We start from the raw sequence: 22,055 nt of genomic DNA on the forward strand, positions 1-22,055 counted from the left end.
CATGAGGACCTTGCAAGGTACGCACATACCAAATATAGTTATCCAATTACTTATAATAAGAGAGAATTTAACATTACAAAAAATATTAACTTTTTTTTCAAGTAGGCACTGAACCTTGAAAATGAGGTCAAGGACATTGGACATGTGACTGACGGAAAGTTCGTAACATGTGGCATTTATATACAAAGTATGAAGCATCCAGGTCTTCTACCTTCTAAAATATAAAGCTTTTAAGAAGTTAGCTAACGTTGCCGCTGCCAACGTAGCCGTCGGATCACTATCCCTATGCCGAGCTTTATGCAACAAAAGTTGCATACTCGACAATAATTGAAACAAGACCACCCTGTCACCAAGCCCACTTTTATAATTGAAACAATGCTACTTTTATGATTGAAAAAAGATCACTGCCACCAAGCCCCCTTAAAATTTGAAACAATTCCACTCTGCCACCAAAGCCCCTTTTATAATTGAAACAGAACCACTCTGCCACCAAGGCCACTTAAATAATTAAAACAAGTAACAAATCACATGGTTTGAATAATATGATATTTTAATAATACATATTATGTTAGCATAATTTAAAAATTACATTTACAAAAATCATTGTTAATGCCATTTAATCATAAAACTGGTGGTTCCTTATCACAGATATTATTACAATAAATCATTGTTAATATGTTACCAACAGCAAATCATGATTCTCTGTTAAAAGGGAAGCAGAGTGAAAATGCAGTGTAGTCTGATTCAACTATTCATGATTCTCTGTTTAAACTAAGGCAGAGTGCAAATGCAGTGTAGCCTGATTCAACTAATCATGATTCTCTGTTTAAACTAAGGCAGAGTGCAAATGCAGTGTAGCCTGATTCAACTAATCATGATTCTCTGTTTAAACTAAGGCAGAGTGCAAATGCAGTGTAGCCTGATTCAACTAATCATGATTCTCTGTTTAAACTAAGGCAGAGTGCAAATGCAGTGTAGCCTGATTCAACTAATCATGATTCTCTATTTAAACTAAGGCAGAATGCAAATGCAGTCTAGCCTGATTCAACTAATCATGATTCTCTGTTAAACTAAGGTAGCAACCATTGATTTTTTTTTTTTTGGGGGGGGGGGCTATGGTTTTTTTTCTGGACAATTTTTTTTCGCCTAAGGTGAAAAACAATTATTTGTTTTCGCGACAAGTCGAAAACAATTTTTTTCTTTCAATTTTAGCATTACATATAGTGGCAGCTGAGGGTGAAACAAACATTTTTTATTTCTCAGAATCAAAAACAAATTATTTTTTTCTCCAAAAACTGAAAAAAAACCATAGTTCTTGGGGTTTAAATTGAAACAGTTTGTCTTTGGCTGTCTTGTTTATTTTGTATTTTCTGATTTTTTTCTTTTCAATAATCAGCTGTTTTAAAATAGAGACACAGGTGTTTGATGGCTATAGGCAATATAAGAACCTAAAGTTATGTATATTGTCTGGTCAAATAGGTTCTCATATATGCTAAAAATCTGATATCAATCAGTTGAAATCTACTGCAAGAAAAACTCTTGCCATATAATAAATTCTGTTATACTTGATAACTAAAATGAGGCAAATAATTAAAATAACATAGTCAATGTCATTTGAACCTGTCCTAAGTCAGGAACCTGATGTTCAGTGGTTGTGGTTTGTTGATGTGGTTCATAAGTGTTTCATGTTTCTCGTTTTATAGTAAATAAGACTGTTGGTTTTCCTATGTGAATGGTTTTACACTGTAGCTAGAGCACTGTACAGTAATTATTTTTGGGGCCCTTAATAGCTTGCTGTGTAAGCTAAGGCTATGTGTTGAAGGCCATACCTTGACCTATAATTAATTTTACAAATTGTGACTTTGATGGCGAGTTGTCTCATTCACATTCATACCACATCTTTTTATATCGATGTATATTAAACATTATTTTAAGTTTTTAATATCTTAGAACAGCATTTTAGAGCAGTACAATTTCAAGTACAATCTCACATGTAACAGATTGGTTTGTTTGCTCCCTTATTTATAATTCTTAATTTTTGGTATCAAGTTATTGGAAACAATTTTATATAAACATTTGCATATAAACATTCAGTGGAAGGATTCCTTTTGAAAATCATATAATAAATAGCTACAGTAATGAACACATAACAGTATTCCAATATAGATACAACAGCTATTTATAGCTTCTTTTGTAGGAGAGCATTGTTTTCTTGTGTTGGGGCTCCATCCATTACAGCACACTTAATCCTGCTTAATGTGGTTTGTATCAGTAGTATAAAACTAGTAACAATGCAATTAACCAGGAAGTAAAACAACACAAAATACTAATTTGTAAATCCATGATTGAGATGCATACAATATTGTAAAGAATGCATAATAAATTTAGACTAGAATTATAGATATATATATATATATGTATGTATAACTTATTTGTTATGAAATCTATATATTAAAAAAAAAACTATTAAAACATTTAAATCTATAAACAATGATATTCCCTGCAAGATAAAGCATTGCACATTATAGAACAAATTACACAATTCAAATATACTTAACAGTTTTATAAAAGTTAAATCAACTGCAGACTTGTTTGTTTGGAACCCTACCTGGTGACAAGATAAAGCATTGCACATTATAGAACAAATCACACAAATATACTTAACAGTTTTATAAAAGTTAAATCAACTGCAGACTTGTTGGTTTGGAACCCTACCTAGTGTTGATCATTTGTCTGTAAGCATCTAAATAAGCATTGATATTGTATTTATCTATCACGTCAATAAAGGTTATGTCTTATCCTATTGTATCTATTCCAAGTGGATACTTTATTTAAGTTGTCAAAAATATAAAGTTAAATAATTTAACATGTTTTTGTTATATGTCCATGACTTGTGTAGGGAACAAAATGACAGATCTACATAGTCACAACCTTTGAGAATCTTAAAAATAACAGCCAGAACCATTCATACAAGACTTCCAAACAATTGTCAAAATTTCCCCTTGTACATGCCTAGATATTGATTCTCTGTGTTATTGGTCAATTTTCAATACAGGTTAATATTGTATGGTCTAAAAAAAACTGAAAAAATCTGATCACTCCTGGGAAAATAAACTCAGAGTGACATGTTGAAAATAAACCATAACAGGAGATGTAAATCTTAAGTTATGATTGATGACTGGTATCTAAGCTAATAAAAAATAAATAGATAACAAAATAACAATAATATACCTAATTAAATTTAGAACTATTATGACCAATTCTGTCTTTGTTGTTTAAGATATTCTTGTTGTAAGTCTTTTAAATTTTGTTCTAACATTTTAACTTCATCGTATTTTTCTGCTTGTTTAGCTTGTTTGATATAGCCCCTGATTATGTTCATTTGTTGAACCATAGGATCGTCTTTGTCACTGTAACGTATACTGGTTTCTTCTGGTATCCAGCCAGACTTCTTCTGGGATTGCACTTTAGCTGGTTGATCTGAGTCCCTATTAGAGGGATGAATTTGATGTTTTGTAGTTGTCTCCCTTTGTTCCTGTTGTTTTCTTTCCTTTTCTTGTGCCTCAGCAGTAGCCTGTCTTTCATCAGCAATCCGTTGTTGAATTTCAATTTTTCTAGCTTCTTGTAATTTTTTGTAATGTTCCTCGGATGGTAAAGCCTGCAGACCAATCATATTATCTTGCATAAAACTTGTTGCCATGGTTCGGATATTTTTCTGCATTTTTAGTTGTGTTGCTGGTGGAAGGGGGTCAGCATTTGTCTCATGCATCCATATTCTTTTACTGTTGATTACAACAACAAAAAAACATAAAGAAGACAATGATTCATTTCAATTAACAAAACTCTTTTACTGTCAAATCAAAACAACATGGAGAGGTCAACAAGAGAGCACATACTGAAATGTCTCGCCTGTTTTACTCATCATTGAATTTTTTGTTGGAAGTTAGTAAAAGGTTTTACTACAAGTATCACATAAAGTTACTATTATTAATATTTCATAAAAATGAGTTCACTAGAAATAAGAAGATTTAATATGAGGGACAATGAGACAACTCTCTATCCAAATCCCAATATGTAACCAGATGCTTCACAGGGCGTAGCTTTATACGACCGCAGAGGTTGAACCCTGAACGGTTGGGGCAAGTATGGACACAACATTCAAGCTGGATTCAGCTCTAAATTTGGATTGTGATTAAATATTTGACACAGCATAGGTTTCTGACACAGAATGAATGTGTTCTAATGAACTTAAAATTTTTTGTTTTCTCTTAGAGCAATTCACTATGCTGTTCAATATTAATCCTCTCAAAATAATGTTTGAAGAAATTTTCTTTTTATTTATGAAATTTCAAATAAGAAAAATTGAACCCAATTTTTTAATCACATCCCCCTTTCCCTTATTCCAAAACTAATCTCAATTAAATATTCTAATGCAACAATAACTACTCATTTAAATACATCAAAAAATAAACTGTAAATAAAATGTAAAAAAACTGCTTGTTATCACTGAATGGTAAAGATTATTTAAATTTATCAGTTGGTAGTAAAAAGTGAATATACATTGTATAATGTATACAACAAAGATTTAAGTTGATTCTGGACAAAGAAAGATAACTCCAATTAAAAATAAATCTTGCAATAAGATATTTCTTGCTTACTATTTTGGACAAAGAAAGATAACTCTAATTAAAAAAAAATTTGCTATTTCACAATATTGTGAAATTAGATATTTCTTGCCATTGCACAATACTGTGCAATTGAAAAGACTTGCTATTGCACAAAACATAATATAATAATTTTAGATCCTGATTTGGACCAATTTGAAAACGGGACCAAAAATGAAGAATCTACATACACAGTTAGATTTGGCATATCAAAGAACCCCATTTATTCAATTTTTGATGAAATCAAATAAAGTTTAATTTTGGACCCAGATTTGGACTAACTTGAAAACTGGGCCAATAATCAAGAATCTAAGTACATTTTTAGATTCAACATATCAAAGAACCCAACCGATTCATTTTTTGTCAAAATCAAACTTAGTTTAATTTTGGACCCTTTGGACCTTAATGTAGACCAATTTGAAAACGGAACCAAAAGTCAAAGAACCCCAATTATTCAATTTTGATGAAATCAAACAAAGTTTAATTTTGGACCCTTTGGGCCCCTTTTCCCTAAACTGTTGGGACCAAAACTCCCAAAATCAATACCAACTTTCCTTTTATGGTCATTAACCTTGTGTTTAAATTTCATAGATTTCTATTTACTTATACTAACGTTATGGTGCGAAAACCAAGAAAAATGCTTATTTGTGTCCCTTTTTGGCCCCTAATTCCTAAACTGTTGGGACCTTAACTCCCAAAATCAATACCAATCTTCCTTTTGTGGTCATAAACATTATGTTTAAATTTCATTGATTTCTATTTACTTAAACTAAAGTTATTGTGCGAAAACCCAGAATAATGCTTATTTGGGCCCTTTTTTGGCCCCTAATTCCTAAACTGTTAAAACCAAAACTCCCAAAATCAATCCCAACCTTTCTTTTGTGGTCATCAACCTTGTGTCAAAATTTCATAGATTTCTATTAACTTAAACTAAAGTTATAGTGCGAAAACCAAGAAAATGCTTATTTGGGCCCTTTTTGGCCCCTAATTCCTAAAATGTTGGGACCAAAACTCCCAAAATCAATACCAACCTTCCTTTTAAGGTCATAAACCTTGTGTTAAAATTTCATAGATTTCTATTCACTTTTACTAAAGTTAGAGTGCGAAAACTAAAAGTATTCGGACGACGACGACAACGACGCCAACGTGATAGCAATATACGACGTAAATTTTTTCAAAATTTGCGGTCGTATAAAAGGTAAACAATTACCGGGGTATATGTTAAAGTATGTTGTTCAACACAGAACCTTAGCTTATGCGGCATAATGCCTGACAGCAAGAAATAAAGGGCTCCAAAATGGGTAGTGTACAACAATTTAAACAGAACCACCATCAGTCCCACGAACCAGGCCAGATAGACATGTACACCTGGCAAGCTTTCCAATCACCAAATATTATTGATCTATCACTTAAAATATCTGAAAAACAGACCAAGTCACAAAAACTACACACTAACCAGTGAACATTGTGAATGAGGTCAAGGTCAGATGATACCTGCAAGACAGACATACATCTGCAGGACTGTTAGTAAAGTAACAAAGTTGAAAAATGACAAGATAATATTTCTAGATAAAAACCACTTCTCTGCATACTGCTGTGACCTTCAGAGAATGGTTCAAAGACATCAATAAGTTATAATCATCAGCCATTTGTAAATCATTAAATCAATTTTTCAATACAAATCCCAAATACTGTTGTTTGATCTGGTTTTACTTTGTAATTATTTATCAGTAGGTGTTTATTAAATAAATCATTTGATTATTGTTTCAACAGTACTTATAGATAATATAAAAAGCTATTACTTATGGTATGAAATTCCTCTGAATTTATCTTATCTTAATAAACTAGACATCATTGAGATTGGAGCCATCTTAACTTGTGGTAAAAAAATGTTTCTTTTCCATAAAAGTCATGGGGTTGTCAACCTAAGTTTTTGACCTAGTAAGTTGTACATATATTATGACACACCCTCTGGTATTGGTTAATATACATGTCAAGTATATAGTATGAAATTATAATGGAATGAGGCCATTATAATGGGTCTCTAGGTACAGAGAGGGCACAATGTGTTACAACAGACAGACAGATAGACAAAAGTACAGAATGACAGACTCATCACTGTAGGGTGACCCACCATTTGGAATGACCCTAATAATCTTGAAGTTTTTATGTCCATTAAGTATCTACTAATATTACTTAAAGCTTTCAATACTTTCACACATCTAAAGGATTTTATTTCAATACTGTTGTGTAGTGTACATAATATATTATCAGTTGACTAATATTTACCTAACACTGTCAATACTTTCATACATCTTTAGGATTTTATTTCTGTTCTGTTGTGTTGTGTACATAATATATTATCAGTTGACTAATATTTACCTAACACTGTCAATACTTTCATACATCTAAAGGATTTTATTTCTTTACTGTTGTGCTGTGTACATAATATATTATCAGTTGACTAATATATTTACCTAACACTGTCAATACTTTCATACATCTTTAGGATTTTATTTCTTTACTGTTGTGCTGTGTACATAATATATTATCAGTTGACTAATATTTACCTAACACTGTCAATACTTTCATACATCTTAAGGATTTTATTTCTATACTGTTGTGTTGTGTACATAATATATTATCAGTTGACTAATATTTACCTAACACTGTCAATACTTTCATACATCTTTAGGATTTTATTTCTATACTGTTGTGTTGTGTACATAATATATTATCAGTTGACTAATATATTTACCTAACACTGTCAATACTTTCATACATCTTAAGGATTTTATTTCTTTACTGTTGTGCTGTGTACATAATATATTATCAGTTGACTAATATATTTACCTAACACTGTCAATACTTTCATACATCTTTAGGATTTTATTTCTATACTGTTGTGTTGTGTACATAATATATTATCAGTTGACTAATATATTTACCTAACACTGTCAATACTTTCATACATCTTAAGGATTTTATTTCTATACTGTTGTGTTGTGTACATAATATATTATCAGTTGACTAATATATTTACCTAACACTGTCAATACTTTCATACATCTTAAGGATTTTATTTCTATACTGTTGTGTTGGTGTACATAATATATTATCAGTTGACTAATATTTACCTAACACTGTCAATACTTTCATACATCTTTAGGATTTTATTTCTGTTCTGTTGTGTTGTGTACATAATATATTATCAGTTGACTAATATTTACCTAACACTGTCAATACTTTCAACCATCTTTCGGATTTTATTTCTATACTGTTGTGTTGTGTACATAATATATTATCAGTTGACTAATATTTACCTAACACTGTCAATACTTTCATACATCTTTAGGATTTTATTTCTTTACTGTTGTGCTGTGTACATAATATATTATCAGTTGACTAATATTTACCTAACACTGTCAATACTTTCATACATCTTTAGGATTTTATTTCTATACTGTTGTGTTGTGTACATAATATATTATCAGTTGACTAATATTTACCTAACACTGTCAATACTTTCATACATCTTAAGGATTTTATTTCTATACTGTTGTGTTGTGTACATAATATATTATCAGTTGACTAATATTTACCTAACACTGTCAATACTTTCATACATCTTAAGGATTTTATTTCTATACTGTTGTGTTGTGTACATAATATATTATCAGTTGACTAATATTTACCTAACACTGTCAATACTTTCATACATCTTAAGGATTTTATTTCTATACTGTTGTGTTGTGTACATAATATATTATCAGTTGACTAATATTTACCTAACACTGTCAATACTTTCATACATCTTAAGGATTTTATTTCTGTTCTGTTGTGTTGTGTACATAATATATTATCAGTTGACTAATATATTTACCTAACACTGTCAATACTTTCATACATCTTTAGGATTTTATTTCTGTTCTGTTGTGTTGTGTACATAATATATTATCAGTTGACTTATATATTTACCTAACACTGTCAATACTTTCATACATCTTTAGGATTTTATTTCTGTTCTGTTGTGTTGTGTACATAATATATTATCAGTTGACTAATATATTTACCTAACACTGTCAATACTTTCATACATCTTTAGGATTTTATTTCTATACTGTTGTGTTGTGTACATAATATATTATCAGTTGACTTATATTTACCTAACACTGTCAATACTTTCATACAATTTAAGGATTTTATTTCTATACTGTTGTGTTGTGTACATAATATATTATCAGTTGACTAATATTTACCTAACACTGTCAATACTTTCATACATCTTTAGGATTTTATTTCTATACTGTTGTGTTGTGTACATAATATATTATCAGTTGACTAATATTTACCTAACACTGTCAATACTTTCAACCATCTTTAGGATTTTATTTCTGTTCTGTTGTGTTGTGTACATAATATATTATCAGTTGACTAATATATTTACCTAACACTGTCAATACTTTCATACATCTTTAGGATTTTATTTCTATACTGTTGTGTTGTGTACATAATATATTATCAGTTGACTAATATTTACCTAACACTGTCAATACTTTCAACCATCTTTAGGATTTTATTTCTGTTCTGTTGTGTTGTGTACATAATATATTATCAGTTGACTAATATATTTACCTAACACTGTCAATACTTTCATACATCTTTAGGATTTTATTTCTATACTGTTGTGTTGTGTACATAATATATTATCAGTTGACTTATATTTACCTAACACTGTCAATACTTTCATACAATTTAAGGATTTTATTTCTATACTGTTGTGTTGTGTACATAATATATTATCAGTTGACTAATATTTACCTAACACTGTCAATACTTTCATACATCTTAAGGATTTTATTTCTATACTGTTGTGTTGTGTACATAATATATTATCAGTTGACTAATATATTTACCTAACACTGTCAATACTTTCATACATCTTAAGGATTTTATTTCTATACTGTTGTGTTGTGTACATAATATATTATCAGTTGACTAATATATTTACCTAACACTGTCAATACTTTCATACATCTTTAGGATTTTATTTCTGTTCTGTTGTGTTGTGTACATAATATATTATCAGTTGACTAATATTTACCTAACACTGTCAATACTTTCATACATCTTTAGGATTTTATTTCTGTACTGCTGTGCTGTGTACATAATATATTATCAGTTGACTAATATATTTACCTAACACTGTCAATACTTTCATACATCTTAAGGATTTTATTTCTATACTGTTGTGTACATAATATATTATCAGTTGACTAATATTTACCTAACACTGTCAATACTTTCATACATCTTAAGGATTTTATTTCTATACTGTTGTGTTGTGTACATAATATATTATCAGTTGACTAATATATTTACCTAACACTGTCAATACTTTCATACATCTTTAGGATTTTATTTCTATACTGTTGTGCTGTGTACATAATATATTATCAGTTGACTAATATATTTACCTAACACTGTCAATACTTTCATACATCTTAAGGATTTTATTTCTATACTGTTGTGTTGTGTACATAATATATTATCAGTTGACTAATATATTTACCTAACACTGTCAATACTTTCATACATCTTAAGGATTTTATTTCTATACTGTTGTGTTGTGTACATAATATATTATCAGTTGACTAATATTTACCTAACACTGTCAATACTTTCATACATCTTTAGGATTTTATTTCTTTACTGTTGTGCTGTGTACATAATATATTATCAGTTGACTAATATTTACCTAACACTGTCAATACTTTCATACATCTTTAGGATTTTATTTCTATACTGTTGTGCTGTGTACATAATATATTATCAGTTGACTAATATTTACCTAACACTGTCAATACTTTCATACATCTTTAGGATTTTATTTCTATACTGTTGTGCTGTGCACATAATATATTATCAGTTGACTAATATTTACCTAACACTGTCAATACTTTCATACATCTTAAGGATTTTATTTCAATACTGTTGTGTTGTGTACATAATATATTATCAGTTGACTAATATTTACCTAACACTGTCAATACTTTCATACATCTTTAGGATTTTATTTCAATACTGTTGTGCTGTGTACATAATATATTATCAGTTGACTAATATTTACCTAACACTGTCAATACTTTTATACATCTTAAGGATTTTATTTCTGTTCTGTTGTGTTGTGTACATAATATATTATCAGTTGACTAATATTTACCTAACACTGTCAATACTTTCATACATCTTTAGGATTTTATTTCTTTACTGTTGTGCTGTGTACATAATATATTATCAGTTGACTAATATTTACCTAACACTGTCAATACTTTTATACATCTTTAGGATTTTATTTCTGTTCTGTTGTGTTGTGTACATAATATATTATCAGTTGACTAATATTTACCTAACACTGTCAATACTTTCATACATCTTTAGGATTTTATTTCTATACTGCTGTGCTGTGTACATAATATATTATCAGTTGACTAATATTTACCTAACACTGTCAATACTTTCATACATCTTAAGGATTTTATTTCTATACTGTTGTGTTGTGTACATAATATATTATCAGTTGACTAATATTTACCTAACACTTTCAATACTTTCATACATCTTAAGGATTTTATTTCTATACTGTTGTGTTGTGTACATAATATATTATCAGTTGACTAATATTTACCTAACACTGTCAATACTTTCATACATCTTTAGGATTTTATTTCTTTACTGTTGTGCTGTGTACATAATATATTATCAGTTGACTAATTTTTACCTAACACTGTCAATACTTTCATACATCTTAAGGATTTTATTTCTATACTGTTGTATTGTGTACATAATATATTATCAGTTGACTAATATATTTACCTAACACTGTCAATACTTTCATACATCTTAAGGATTTTATTTCTGTTCTGTTGTGTTGTGTACATAATATATTATCAGTTGACTAATATATTTACCTAACACTGTCAATACTTTCATACATCTTAAGGATTTTATTTCTATACTGTTGTGTTGTGTACATAATATATTATCAGTTGACTAATATATTTACCTAACACTGTCAATACTTTCATACATCTTTAGGATTTTATTTCTGTTCTGTTGTGTTGTGTACATAATATATTATCAGTTGACTAATATTTACCTAACACTGTCAATACTTTCATACATCTTTAGGATTTTATTTCAATACTGTTGTGCTGTGTACATAATATATTATCAGTTGACTAATATTTACCTAACACTGTCAATACTTTCATACATCTTTAGGATTTTATTTCTTTACTGTTGTGCTGTGTACATAATATATTATCAGTTGACTAATATTTACCTAACACTGTCAATACTTTCATACATCTTTAGGATTTTATTTCTATACTGTTGTGTTGTGTACATAATATATTATCAGTTGACTAATATTTACCTAACACTGTCAATACTTTCATACATCTTTAGGATTTTATTTCTTTACTGTTGTGCTGTGTACATAATATATTATCAGTTGACTAATATTTACCTAACACTGTCAATACTTTCATACATCTTTAGGATTTTATTTCTATACTGCTGTGCTGTGTACATGTTATAGGTTGACTCACCACAACTGAAAAAGTCAGCAAAAAAGAATAGGTCATAGAAAATGCTCAAACATTGATCTAGAACAAACACATTCAAGGCTGCATGTTTGCCTGTAATTGCTTACATCCACTTTATTTGAAATCAGGTCTTACAACACATTATTAGTTATGTTATGAATATCTGGTATAAACCCATATTCTAACATGACGTCCTTCAAATGCTTTGAGGACACACCCTTGGTAAAATATGAATATATAGTGCTACGGCTGTTCCTATTGTACTCCCACGTCATATGTATTTTAATGAATGAGCTACCCGACGTCATTGAACAACAACGTCAGAATTTAAGCATTTTACGGGAAAATACATGCTTGTGAAACCGAAATATCATCACAACAAGAAAGCGTAACAAACAATGCTAAAATGTGATATAAGCCATTTTTTTTTAAAACATATAAGACATTTGAGTGAATTATCATTAAATTCATCCAAAAATATCTAAATACATTATTGTAAACAATTGAACCCTAACCCTAACCCTAACCCATTTTATTTAAATGGGAACGGCAAATATCAGCCTCCACCTAGAGCGCTTTAATCCAAAAGAATTGCCGTATTTGTCCTATTAGAATTGAAATAACTTGAATATATCTATATTTTCCACAGGTTGTCCCTTTATGTCAATATTTTACCCCTCGGTGTGCTCAGGATAAAATATTTGTCTTAAAGGGCCAACCCATGGTAAAATCAAGATATATTCAAGCCCCCATGAATTATTTCTTACACAATGCATCAGCATACATCAGAATTCATATCAGAATGTACAAACATATGATAACATTAAATCAACTTCAGGTGTCATACCACCAATTAAAAGTCCCTTTCTGTTCAACCAAATTTTGCAATTTTCACAGCTTTCTAAATATTTTACCTTAAGTTTAACTTCATAGAAACTAGGTATATCCTGAATTGTACAGGTGTCACCTTTCTGCATGTCAATTTTCAACATGAATTCAAAATCATATAAGAAAGAAGAGCTCCCAAAAAGAGGTACCACTAAAAATAACCCCTGGTTTTCTGGAAATCTTAAATTAGTATACCATGGAGCGCATTAATCCTCAATTTTAAATACTCCTAGACAGGTAAAATTTGGCTCAAAATGGTCTTAAATATATTTCTCTTTCAACAAAAGTTTCATTTCTGCAAATTTATTCATTAGTTTAGGTGAACAATGACATCAAATGCACTATTTTTTGTCCAAGTAGGCCCTCTTTCACATACGTTCTAAATTTGAGGGAGTAATTGGTGGTATGACAACTTCATTCAAATGTTCAAAGCAGTTGATAGCAGTTATCTTTTGAAAGGATATACATGTGAATTGTTTACACGTCTCTATTTTGTAGATCGCATTCCGAAAGAGTTTTGCTATTCAAATGAAGCTTACTATACATTTAAGTAAACTTGCAAATTTCAAACCTTTATAATTTATGCTCGATCGTATTATAATTAATATATAAAGTTCATTGAAAAGTAAATCTATTTTGTCCATTTATGACCTCATTTCATTATTTTCAAAATTTCAATTCGTAAACTTTACTAAGTCTTGGTGTGTTTTGTTTCCTGTATATGCAAGTTGTTTTAATATTAAAAACCAACCTCAGTGATTCTACCATTGGTATAAACTCTTTTAATAACATCTGTGCATTTTCTACATAAGACTGTAAATTCTAAAATACATATAAAATAAGAAATGTAAGATGATGATGGATACCTGCTTAACATCCAGCAGGAAATTAATATGTATATTCAGGACGAGAACATGTCAATGTTATATGAATTTAACCCTGCTTTGTTTTAGGACGAGAACACGTCAATGTTTTATGAATGTTAACCCGGCTTTGTACTTAACCAAAATGCTGATCCAGATTTTTATTATTCTAGCTCACACGGTAATTGTCCATAGGAAGACATGTCGTCTACTTACACAGACACATTTTTCTGACTCTGAGCTGACCAGTCTTTGCTATTACTCCTTAACGCTGTGTGCATGGCCTAGAAGAAGCAACTACCAATTTAAAATTCACTGTTGTTTTTATAAAGGGTTGTGGCATATTTTTTGTTTTGAAAGGGAAGTAACTCCTTACTAACCCCATATGGTAACTAACCATGTATGGTAACTAACCCATATTTTTTAGAACACCCTATATCAAATATACATAGTCCCCACTTGTAGTTATTTAACCAATAATATCTCTATAAATCTATAGGAGGTTAGATAAAATGTATTATAAGTAAACATAATTGTTTATACATATGACGAATATATTACCTCATACATGATAACTATTGGTGGTTTAACATTACGTTGTTGAATTTGTTGATCTCTCCGCTCCAATAATTTACGACAGTTATTGCATGTTCGTATATGAGCCTCTCCCTCAGGACTCATCAATGAATTAAGGCTACTATTGCTACCTGTTCTCTTTAGAAAACCAACCTCCATTTCTGTCTGAAAAGCTGGGTTTGTAAGTTTCTCTGTAAACATTCAACAATCATTATTTCACCACACAAATTAATATTTTTCTTGATTGATAGATAAATACCAGGATTTTTTTCAGTATGTAAATAAGTGATTTTAAATCATAGTCATAGTCAAAAGCAACACAAAAGTTATATTTTCCTCCTTTTAAGAGTAACAGGTTTTTAAACTGTCTAGAATGAAGTTAATGAGTATCACAATTTAAGAAATTTAACCCAACTGTAGCTATTGGTCTTTGAAATGATTTTCACAAGTTAACTTGACAAATATATATAATACTAGCAGGACGGCTGCAGTGCAGGCGATTTGGTGTCACGATATCTCAGTAGCATGGGTTTGAATCCCAGCCAGGGAAGAACAAAAAATTTGCGAAAGCAAATTTTTAGATCTAATATTGTTGGGTTGATGTTTAGACGAGTTGTATATATATATATATATACGAGTCTAAATTGAAAACTACGTTCAAACCTATGACTGCGTTGGATAAAAACCGCAGTTTTTATACGTGTGCATGTCAAACAAATTTCGTTGTAGAAGGGTCTAAAAACAGCACAAACAACATTTCCCAAAAGAGTGAAAAAGTATATTTAAACAAAACGCATTTGACTAACAGGTCGAACAACTGATGTTCTTTAACTCTGCTGACTGCCATTGACGATTGCCAAATAAAATTGATCACAAGATGTTACAAAATGGATCCTAATATAAATTATATATATATATATCAGTTATCCAAGTTTAATTTGATATTGTGAAAATATAATAAACATTCATCCCACAAATAAAGATCTGGCTAGAATTTAACCTTTGAGAGTGCTAACAAGTGATCAGGACGAAAACACACTGACAAACACGATGAAGGACAACTGGTATTTCCATGCCCCCTGCAGCAGGGGATAACAAGCCCCTAAGAACTTGCAAATGTATGTTAAAGAATAATGAGAAAAAGACTTTGCTGAGGTAAACCAATAGACCACTTTTTAAATTCAGCCGTCACCGGAAAAAACTCGTCAATTATGCTTGCCTTTATGACATCATTTACCAGATAGAGGGAGTCGACTGTATCTCTGTATTATTTACGTTCATTAAGCGTCTTAGTGATCGTCATTGTGCAGGAAAAACTAGAAATAATGGTTGTTCTGTAGGTACTTAATGACAATCCCTAATTATGACAGCAGTGCTGATTGTCAATTTTGATAATTCAATTTGCTGAATAATTCGTACAATGTAGAATTATAGTTTTTCAACCACTCGCTCAACATGGGAATGGACGCCACAAAACGCACAAATGATGTTCACTTAATCCTGAGTTTTTGACAGAAAGTTGCCTATTAAAACAAGCTCTTACTTGCAAATGTATGAGGAAGGAAATGTGAACATTTATCACACATAATTCCACCACACAATCTACAATGGTGTCTTCTTCTGGTCAGAGAAAAGTTACGGGTACAATCTGGACATGTCTGTACATATTTATCTGGCATCCAAGGAACTACAGATTTTTCAAAAGCTGAAAAAAAGTCAAATATTGAAATCATACGTTTTATTGTACATCGAAGTAATATGAAAATTAGGAGATGTGGTATGATTGACAATGAGACAACTATCTACTAAAGCTTGAAGGAAGTGGATGTAAGCAATGATAGGCAACTATAGCCTTCAACAATGAGAAAAACATATACCATATAGTTGGCTATACATAGCAGCCCAATATCAGTCCGGGATATAACTCCATAAGGTTGTTACAGAAAAATAACACACATTTGTTTTTGTGGACTAAAAAATTCAAAGAACTGTGATAACATATGTATGCTACATGTTTCAAAGGGACAATATACATTATTAGTTTTTTAAAAATGCTTTGGAGTGATAAAGAAAAGCTATGATAACACCTTTTAGGTATTTCAGGCATTTTTTTCTGTAATAGAATAGGTGTGTTATGCAAAATTGGCAAACAATGAGCTGTTATATCTTTCTATAGTTAAGTATACATACATTGATTGGTTAAATATTTCTCAGTGTGTTTGAATTTGTTTGTTAGCTTTTTGGTCATTAATGTTTGTCTCTGTTTAATTAACTGTGCATTTGTATTCAGATATCGCAGATCAAATTTATTCGTTCATTGTGTAATCATACGTTTTTTGATTGAGTTAAGTCTGCCAATTGATATTTTATCGTATGTTTTTCTATGTTGTGATGTTATGCTATTGTTTTCAGAAAAAGGGAGAAGGTTTGGATCCATTAAAACGTTTAATCCCGCTGCAAATGTTTGCACCTGTCCTAAGTCAGGAATCTGATGTACAGTAGTTGTCGTTTGTTTATGTAATATATACGTGTTTCTCGTTTTGTTTATATAGATTAGACAATTGGTTTTCCCGTTTGAATGGTTTTACAATAGTAATTTTGGGGCCCTTTATAGCTTGTTGTTCGGTGTGAGCCAAGGCTCCGTGTTGAAGGCCGTACTTTAACCTATAATGGTTTAATTTTTAAATTGTTATTTGGATGGAGAGTTGTCTCATTGGCACTCACACCACATCTTCCTATATCTATATAAAGGCCGCCGTACAGTAACCTATAGTTGTTAATGTTTGTGTCATTTTGGTCTTTTGTGGGTAGTTGTCTCATTGGCAATCATACCACATCTTCCTTTTTATATATAAAGTCAATATTAATATCAATAGAAATTGAATACATTTTAATTAAACAAATAATGTATATTGTCCCTTTGAAACCTGTGACATACATATGCATATGATATCATAGTTCTTTTGAGTTTTTAGTTCACAATAACAAATGCATGTTTTTTTTCTGTAATATATAACCCTATAGCTATTTAAAAATTCTGTGTCATTTGGGCTCTTGTAGAGAGTTGTCTCACTGGCAATCGTACTATATTTTCTTTTTTTATAGTTCTTTCACAGTCAAAATTTATGATGAACAATTACTGAATAAAATATTTTTTTGGTGATAAAATTTTATGGATTTGTAACATAAAGTCCAAAGACAACTGTTGTATGCATGCATGGGTGAATAGTGAATGTGTCTTCTCGTAATAAACTATAATATAAAATTTTATTGTTTCTATCAATTAACTGGCAGCATGTTCATTGATTTTGTGGATGTTTTATAAAATATTTATGAATGTATCAGACTGATTTTTGTCGAGCCTTCGACTTGAGTCGAAAAAGCAAGACTAAGCGCTCCTACATTCCGTCGGCATCGGAGGCGAATTCCACAAATATTTACTCTATGGTTATAGTTTTCGAAATTTTGATAACTTTCTTAAAACTTAGACATGTTAGACAGAAGCTTGTTTGTGATCAAAAGCTTGTATCCAGAAGTAAATTTTGTTACAATTTCTGTATTTTACTTATAAATGGACTTAGTTTTTCTGCTCGGAAACATAACATTCACTCTGTGTTTTTTTCTTAAACTATCCTTGGTTTGTAACAAACTTAGACAGAAGCTTGTTTATGATTATTAGATAGTATCCAGAAGTAAATTTTGTTAAAATTTTAATAACTTTCTTATACTATTTTGGATTTGTACCAAACTTAGACAGAAGTTTGTTTATGATCAAAAGCTAGTATCCAAAGGGAATATTTTTTCTTTTTTTATTCATTTTTGTTGAGCATGTGATTAACAGCAAAAGTAGGCGAGACAATGGGTTCTGGGAAACCTTTATATTTTTTTTTTACATTTAATGAAAATCAACAATAACATAGTTTTCCGGGATTATTAAAAAACATCTGACATTCAACGGAAAAACTAGTAACCAAACTATCCATAAGTCTTAGGTTTTAAATTTTAACTAAGGAAGTTCATAAGATGAATGTATCTAGTTTGCCAGACTTATTGGCTTCAGTCCTTTTTTTCAACTTAAGTGACTGAACAAATGGGAATGTTCCCCTGAAAATGGTAATTTGTATATTTCCTTGTCCCTGTGACAGTGGGAGAATTACTTACCTTTCCGTTTGCCTTTGCCAGTTGGAGAATTACTTACCTTTCCTATTGCCTGTGCCAGTGGTAGAATTACTTACCTTTCCTATTGCCTGTGCCAGTGGGAGATTTACTTACCTTTCCTTGTCCCTGTGCCAGTGGGAGAATTACTTACCTTTCCGTTTGCCTGTGTCAGTAGGTGAATTACTTCCTGTTAGTTTATCCAGTCGAATAATTAGTTTGTTTGTCTCAACAACAAATCTGTCTACTCTAGCTCCCCTTGTAGCTTTGAACACATCAGTATGACTTCTAATCATACCTACAAAATATAAACGGATCACACATTCATGAGATGTGTGCTCAAATCAATCCATTCATATTTTAATGTAATAACAAGGTTTTAATAGTTCTGGCTTAGAATTTCATTTTGAGCTTTATTATAATGCTGGTATACATAACAAAACCTTAGGTTCTTCCATCTTTTTAATAGATATTGATGAAAACATTTTGCAGCTTTCAAAGTGTACTATACATGCTATAGTCAGGTTTAGGTACTGGTAGTAAAGTTAATGTCCAAAATCCCAATTTTACAATGGTTGTCCTTAATTCATGGCTGTCATATTTATTTTTGGTAAATAGTTTTGTTATAAACAAGGGGTTTAGTTTTCTCAATTGAATTGATTCATATTTTCCATGTATGGGCCTTTTTTAAAGGCTAGAGCCACCTATATGCTTTTATGGGTTTTTCTTATTGTTGAAGGCTGTATGGTTGCTTATAACTGCTTCCATTCTAAATTTTATTACATCCACTTCATTTGAACTTTGCTGGATAGTTGTCTCATTTGAAATCAAACCACATCTCCTTATTTTTATATGAAATAAGTCTGAAACTAAAGCCACTATTCTTCAATTTTTCCAACCTATTTCCTGAGGATCCCATAGTGAAGAATCATAGCCTGTTTTCGTCAAGTTAGCAGCGTAGGTGTCAGTAACAGAATCAGATTGATCTACATAATCATGGTTCTCTTTCTCTCCTAATATCTTCTTCTTAGCTTTACCAAATAATCCTAAAAATAGAACAACAAACAAACCTCTATGTTCAAGTACAAAAAGTAGAAACTGGGGTTATTGGTATAAAAAGTAGAAACTGGGGTTATTGGTATAAAAAGTAGAAACTGGGGTTATTGGTACAAAAAGTAGGAACTTGGGTTATTGGTACAAAAATTGGGATTTGCATGACCTGTGGGCAAAGTCAAAGGGACTCAGTAAGAAGATTCCAATTTTGTTTATCAAAGTTTTTCAAATCTTTTTTTTCTTATCACCTGTCTATTTGCATTATATTATTAACCGAGATACTATTCATAATCCAAAATAATGTTCATCTGGTCATGACAGCCAAGTGAGAATTTATGATACACAAACATTATTGTTGTTTGTTTTGTTTGTCACATTGATGCCACCTCCTGTTTCTTTTCATTCATATAAGCTCTTGTCATATAGAAATACTAAGTTATGCATCATCATTTATCTTTGTACCTCTTAACTGCTGCAGCACGTCTTTGTCTTCATTTGAATGTTCTTCCTCAAAATGATCTTGTAACATGGATACTGTGCCTAAATCCTTCATACACATTGGGCATAAGAAGCCCTCTCTTACATCACTCGAAGTTGCCATGCTTGAACTAAATGTATGTGGTAAAACGGCTCAAGTTTCACCTGTAAAAATGCTGTAAAATATCAAGGGTAGAAGGGTTTTAATTGAAGATTCAAGGATTTTGTTACCACAAATCACTTAAAACATTTACCTAATTCTTTCATACATGTAGCTTTGATAGATACAAAAATTAAGTTTGTAAATTTTGCTGAACATGTACATGTACCTGTAGAAAACTAACAAAAAATTAACGAAGAGGATAGCACCACCAAATTTTTGCATCCTCATCAATACCTTTATTTTGGCATACAAGTATTACAAGGTCATGCTCATCTTTTGAAACTATGACCCACTTACAGTTACCCTAAATCCATTGGATTTTAGATGGTCACTGATTGATGTTTTATAAAAACAAGATGTGGTATGATTACCAATGAGATAACTTTCCACCAAATTTCGAATGATTTTATAAGCAATTATAGGCAACCAGGCTACCTTCAACAATGAGAAAAAACATATACCATATAATCAGCACTTATAAAAGGCTCTGACATGAAAACTAAATGCCTTGTCTATAAAACAACTATGATTGATTGATTGATTGTTGGTATTTTAAGGCCACTTTTAAGCACTGCATTTAGGCTATTTTGTGGCAGCCAGTTTTTATTGGTGGAGGAAGCCGGAGTGCCTGGAGACTGGCTAGTGATTTCAGTAGTAATACTTAGACCACTCAGCCACCAAGGCCCCAACATAACAAGGAGAAGGTCAATGAAGGAACAAACCCTCTAAGGCTATGATTTTTAACCAAACACATGTATATGTTTTAGCATAACTTAATACTTTTAACTTGTCAAGTTTAAGAACAGGAATTGGTAGACATTTCATAATCAATCATCATATATATATATATATACAGTAGTAATGATTGAAGAATAATCTGAACAATGTGAAAACTCTTTTCATTTTTTTTAGAGATAAATGTGCATTGTGAGTCTAGGCTCAGTGTTGAAGGCCGTACCTTGACCAATAATTGTTTACTTGGGCATAGAGTTGTCTCATTGACACTCATACCGCATTTTCCTATATATATCTATATGTTTTCATTGTTCTGTCAATACTTATATAAATGTAGATATACTCATGGCAGTACAATGTACTATCATAACTAACATGACAAACAACCTTATTCTTGAATTCAAACTTATCAGTGTTTTCCATTTGGCATTTAAGCCGGGTGTGCCGACCACCTTCTTTTCAAAGCGGACCACCTTTCCATTTTAGGAGGTGGTCGGCTTTTTCTTCAAATTCTTCAAAACTAATCGCGCCTCGCATATTTGTTTTCATTGACAAAAATGGCGGATCGTCAAATTTCAATGTTTTCTTTTATAAATCGGCGGAATCGAAAGGCAGATGACGATGGGGATGAGGAAAATTCTAAGCCATATAAGTCAACTAAAACGGATAGTTGAATTGAAATTGTTGAAATTGAAAAGAAAAGTATCAAAACAACAGAAAAGGCACAACGGCGATCGCGAAGATAAACAGGTTGGGAACAATACCAAAATGAGGGACATCCCTTAGGCAAGGGATCATATTACTGTTGAAGAAAAGAAAAAGAAAAACTCAAGATTTTTTAGCTTAAAAGGGGGAAATCGTTTTATTTGGT

At 30.9% G+C, this 22,055-nt stretch overlaps 1 protein-coding gene across 1 annotated transcript; it reads right to left on the bottom strand.

The window, feature by feature from the left end:
• Positions 1-543: 543 nt before the first annotated feature.
• Positions 544-20,481, bottom strand: LOC134712078 (rabenosyn-5-like). Its single transcript, XM_063573230.1, has 8 exons — positions 20,272-20,481; positions 19,656-19,802; positions 18,911-19,054; positions 16,145-16,306; positions 14,587-14,792; positions 13,914-13,984; positions 12,196-12,282; positions 544-3,782 (listed from the first exon to the last, which is right to left on the bottom strand). Exons 1-8 carry the CDS (start codon positions 20,408-20,410, stop codon positions 3,251-3,253), a joined length of 1,488 nt encoding a protein of 495 aa, XP_063429300.1. The 5' UTR covers positions 20,411-20,481; the 3' UTR covers positions 544-3,250.
• Positions 20,482-22,055: the final 1,574 nt, after the last annotated feature.

Source organism: Mytilus trossulus, chromosome 1 (genome assembly GCF_036588685.1).
Source record: "Mytilus trossulus isolate FHL-02 chromosome 1, PNRI_Mtr1.1.1.hap1, whole genome shotgun sequence".
NCBI lineage: Eukaryota > Metazoa > Mollusca > Bivalvia > Mytilida > Mytilidae > Mytilus > Mytilus trossulus.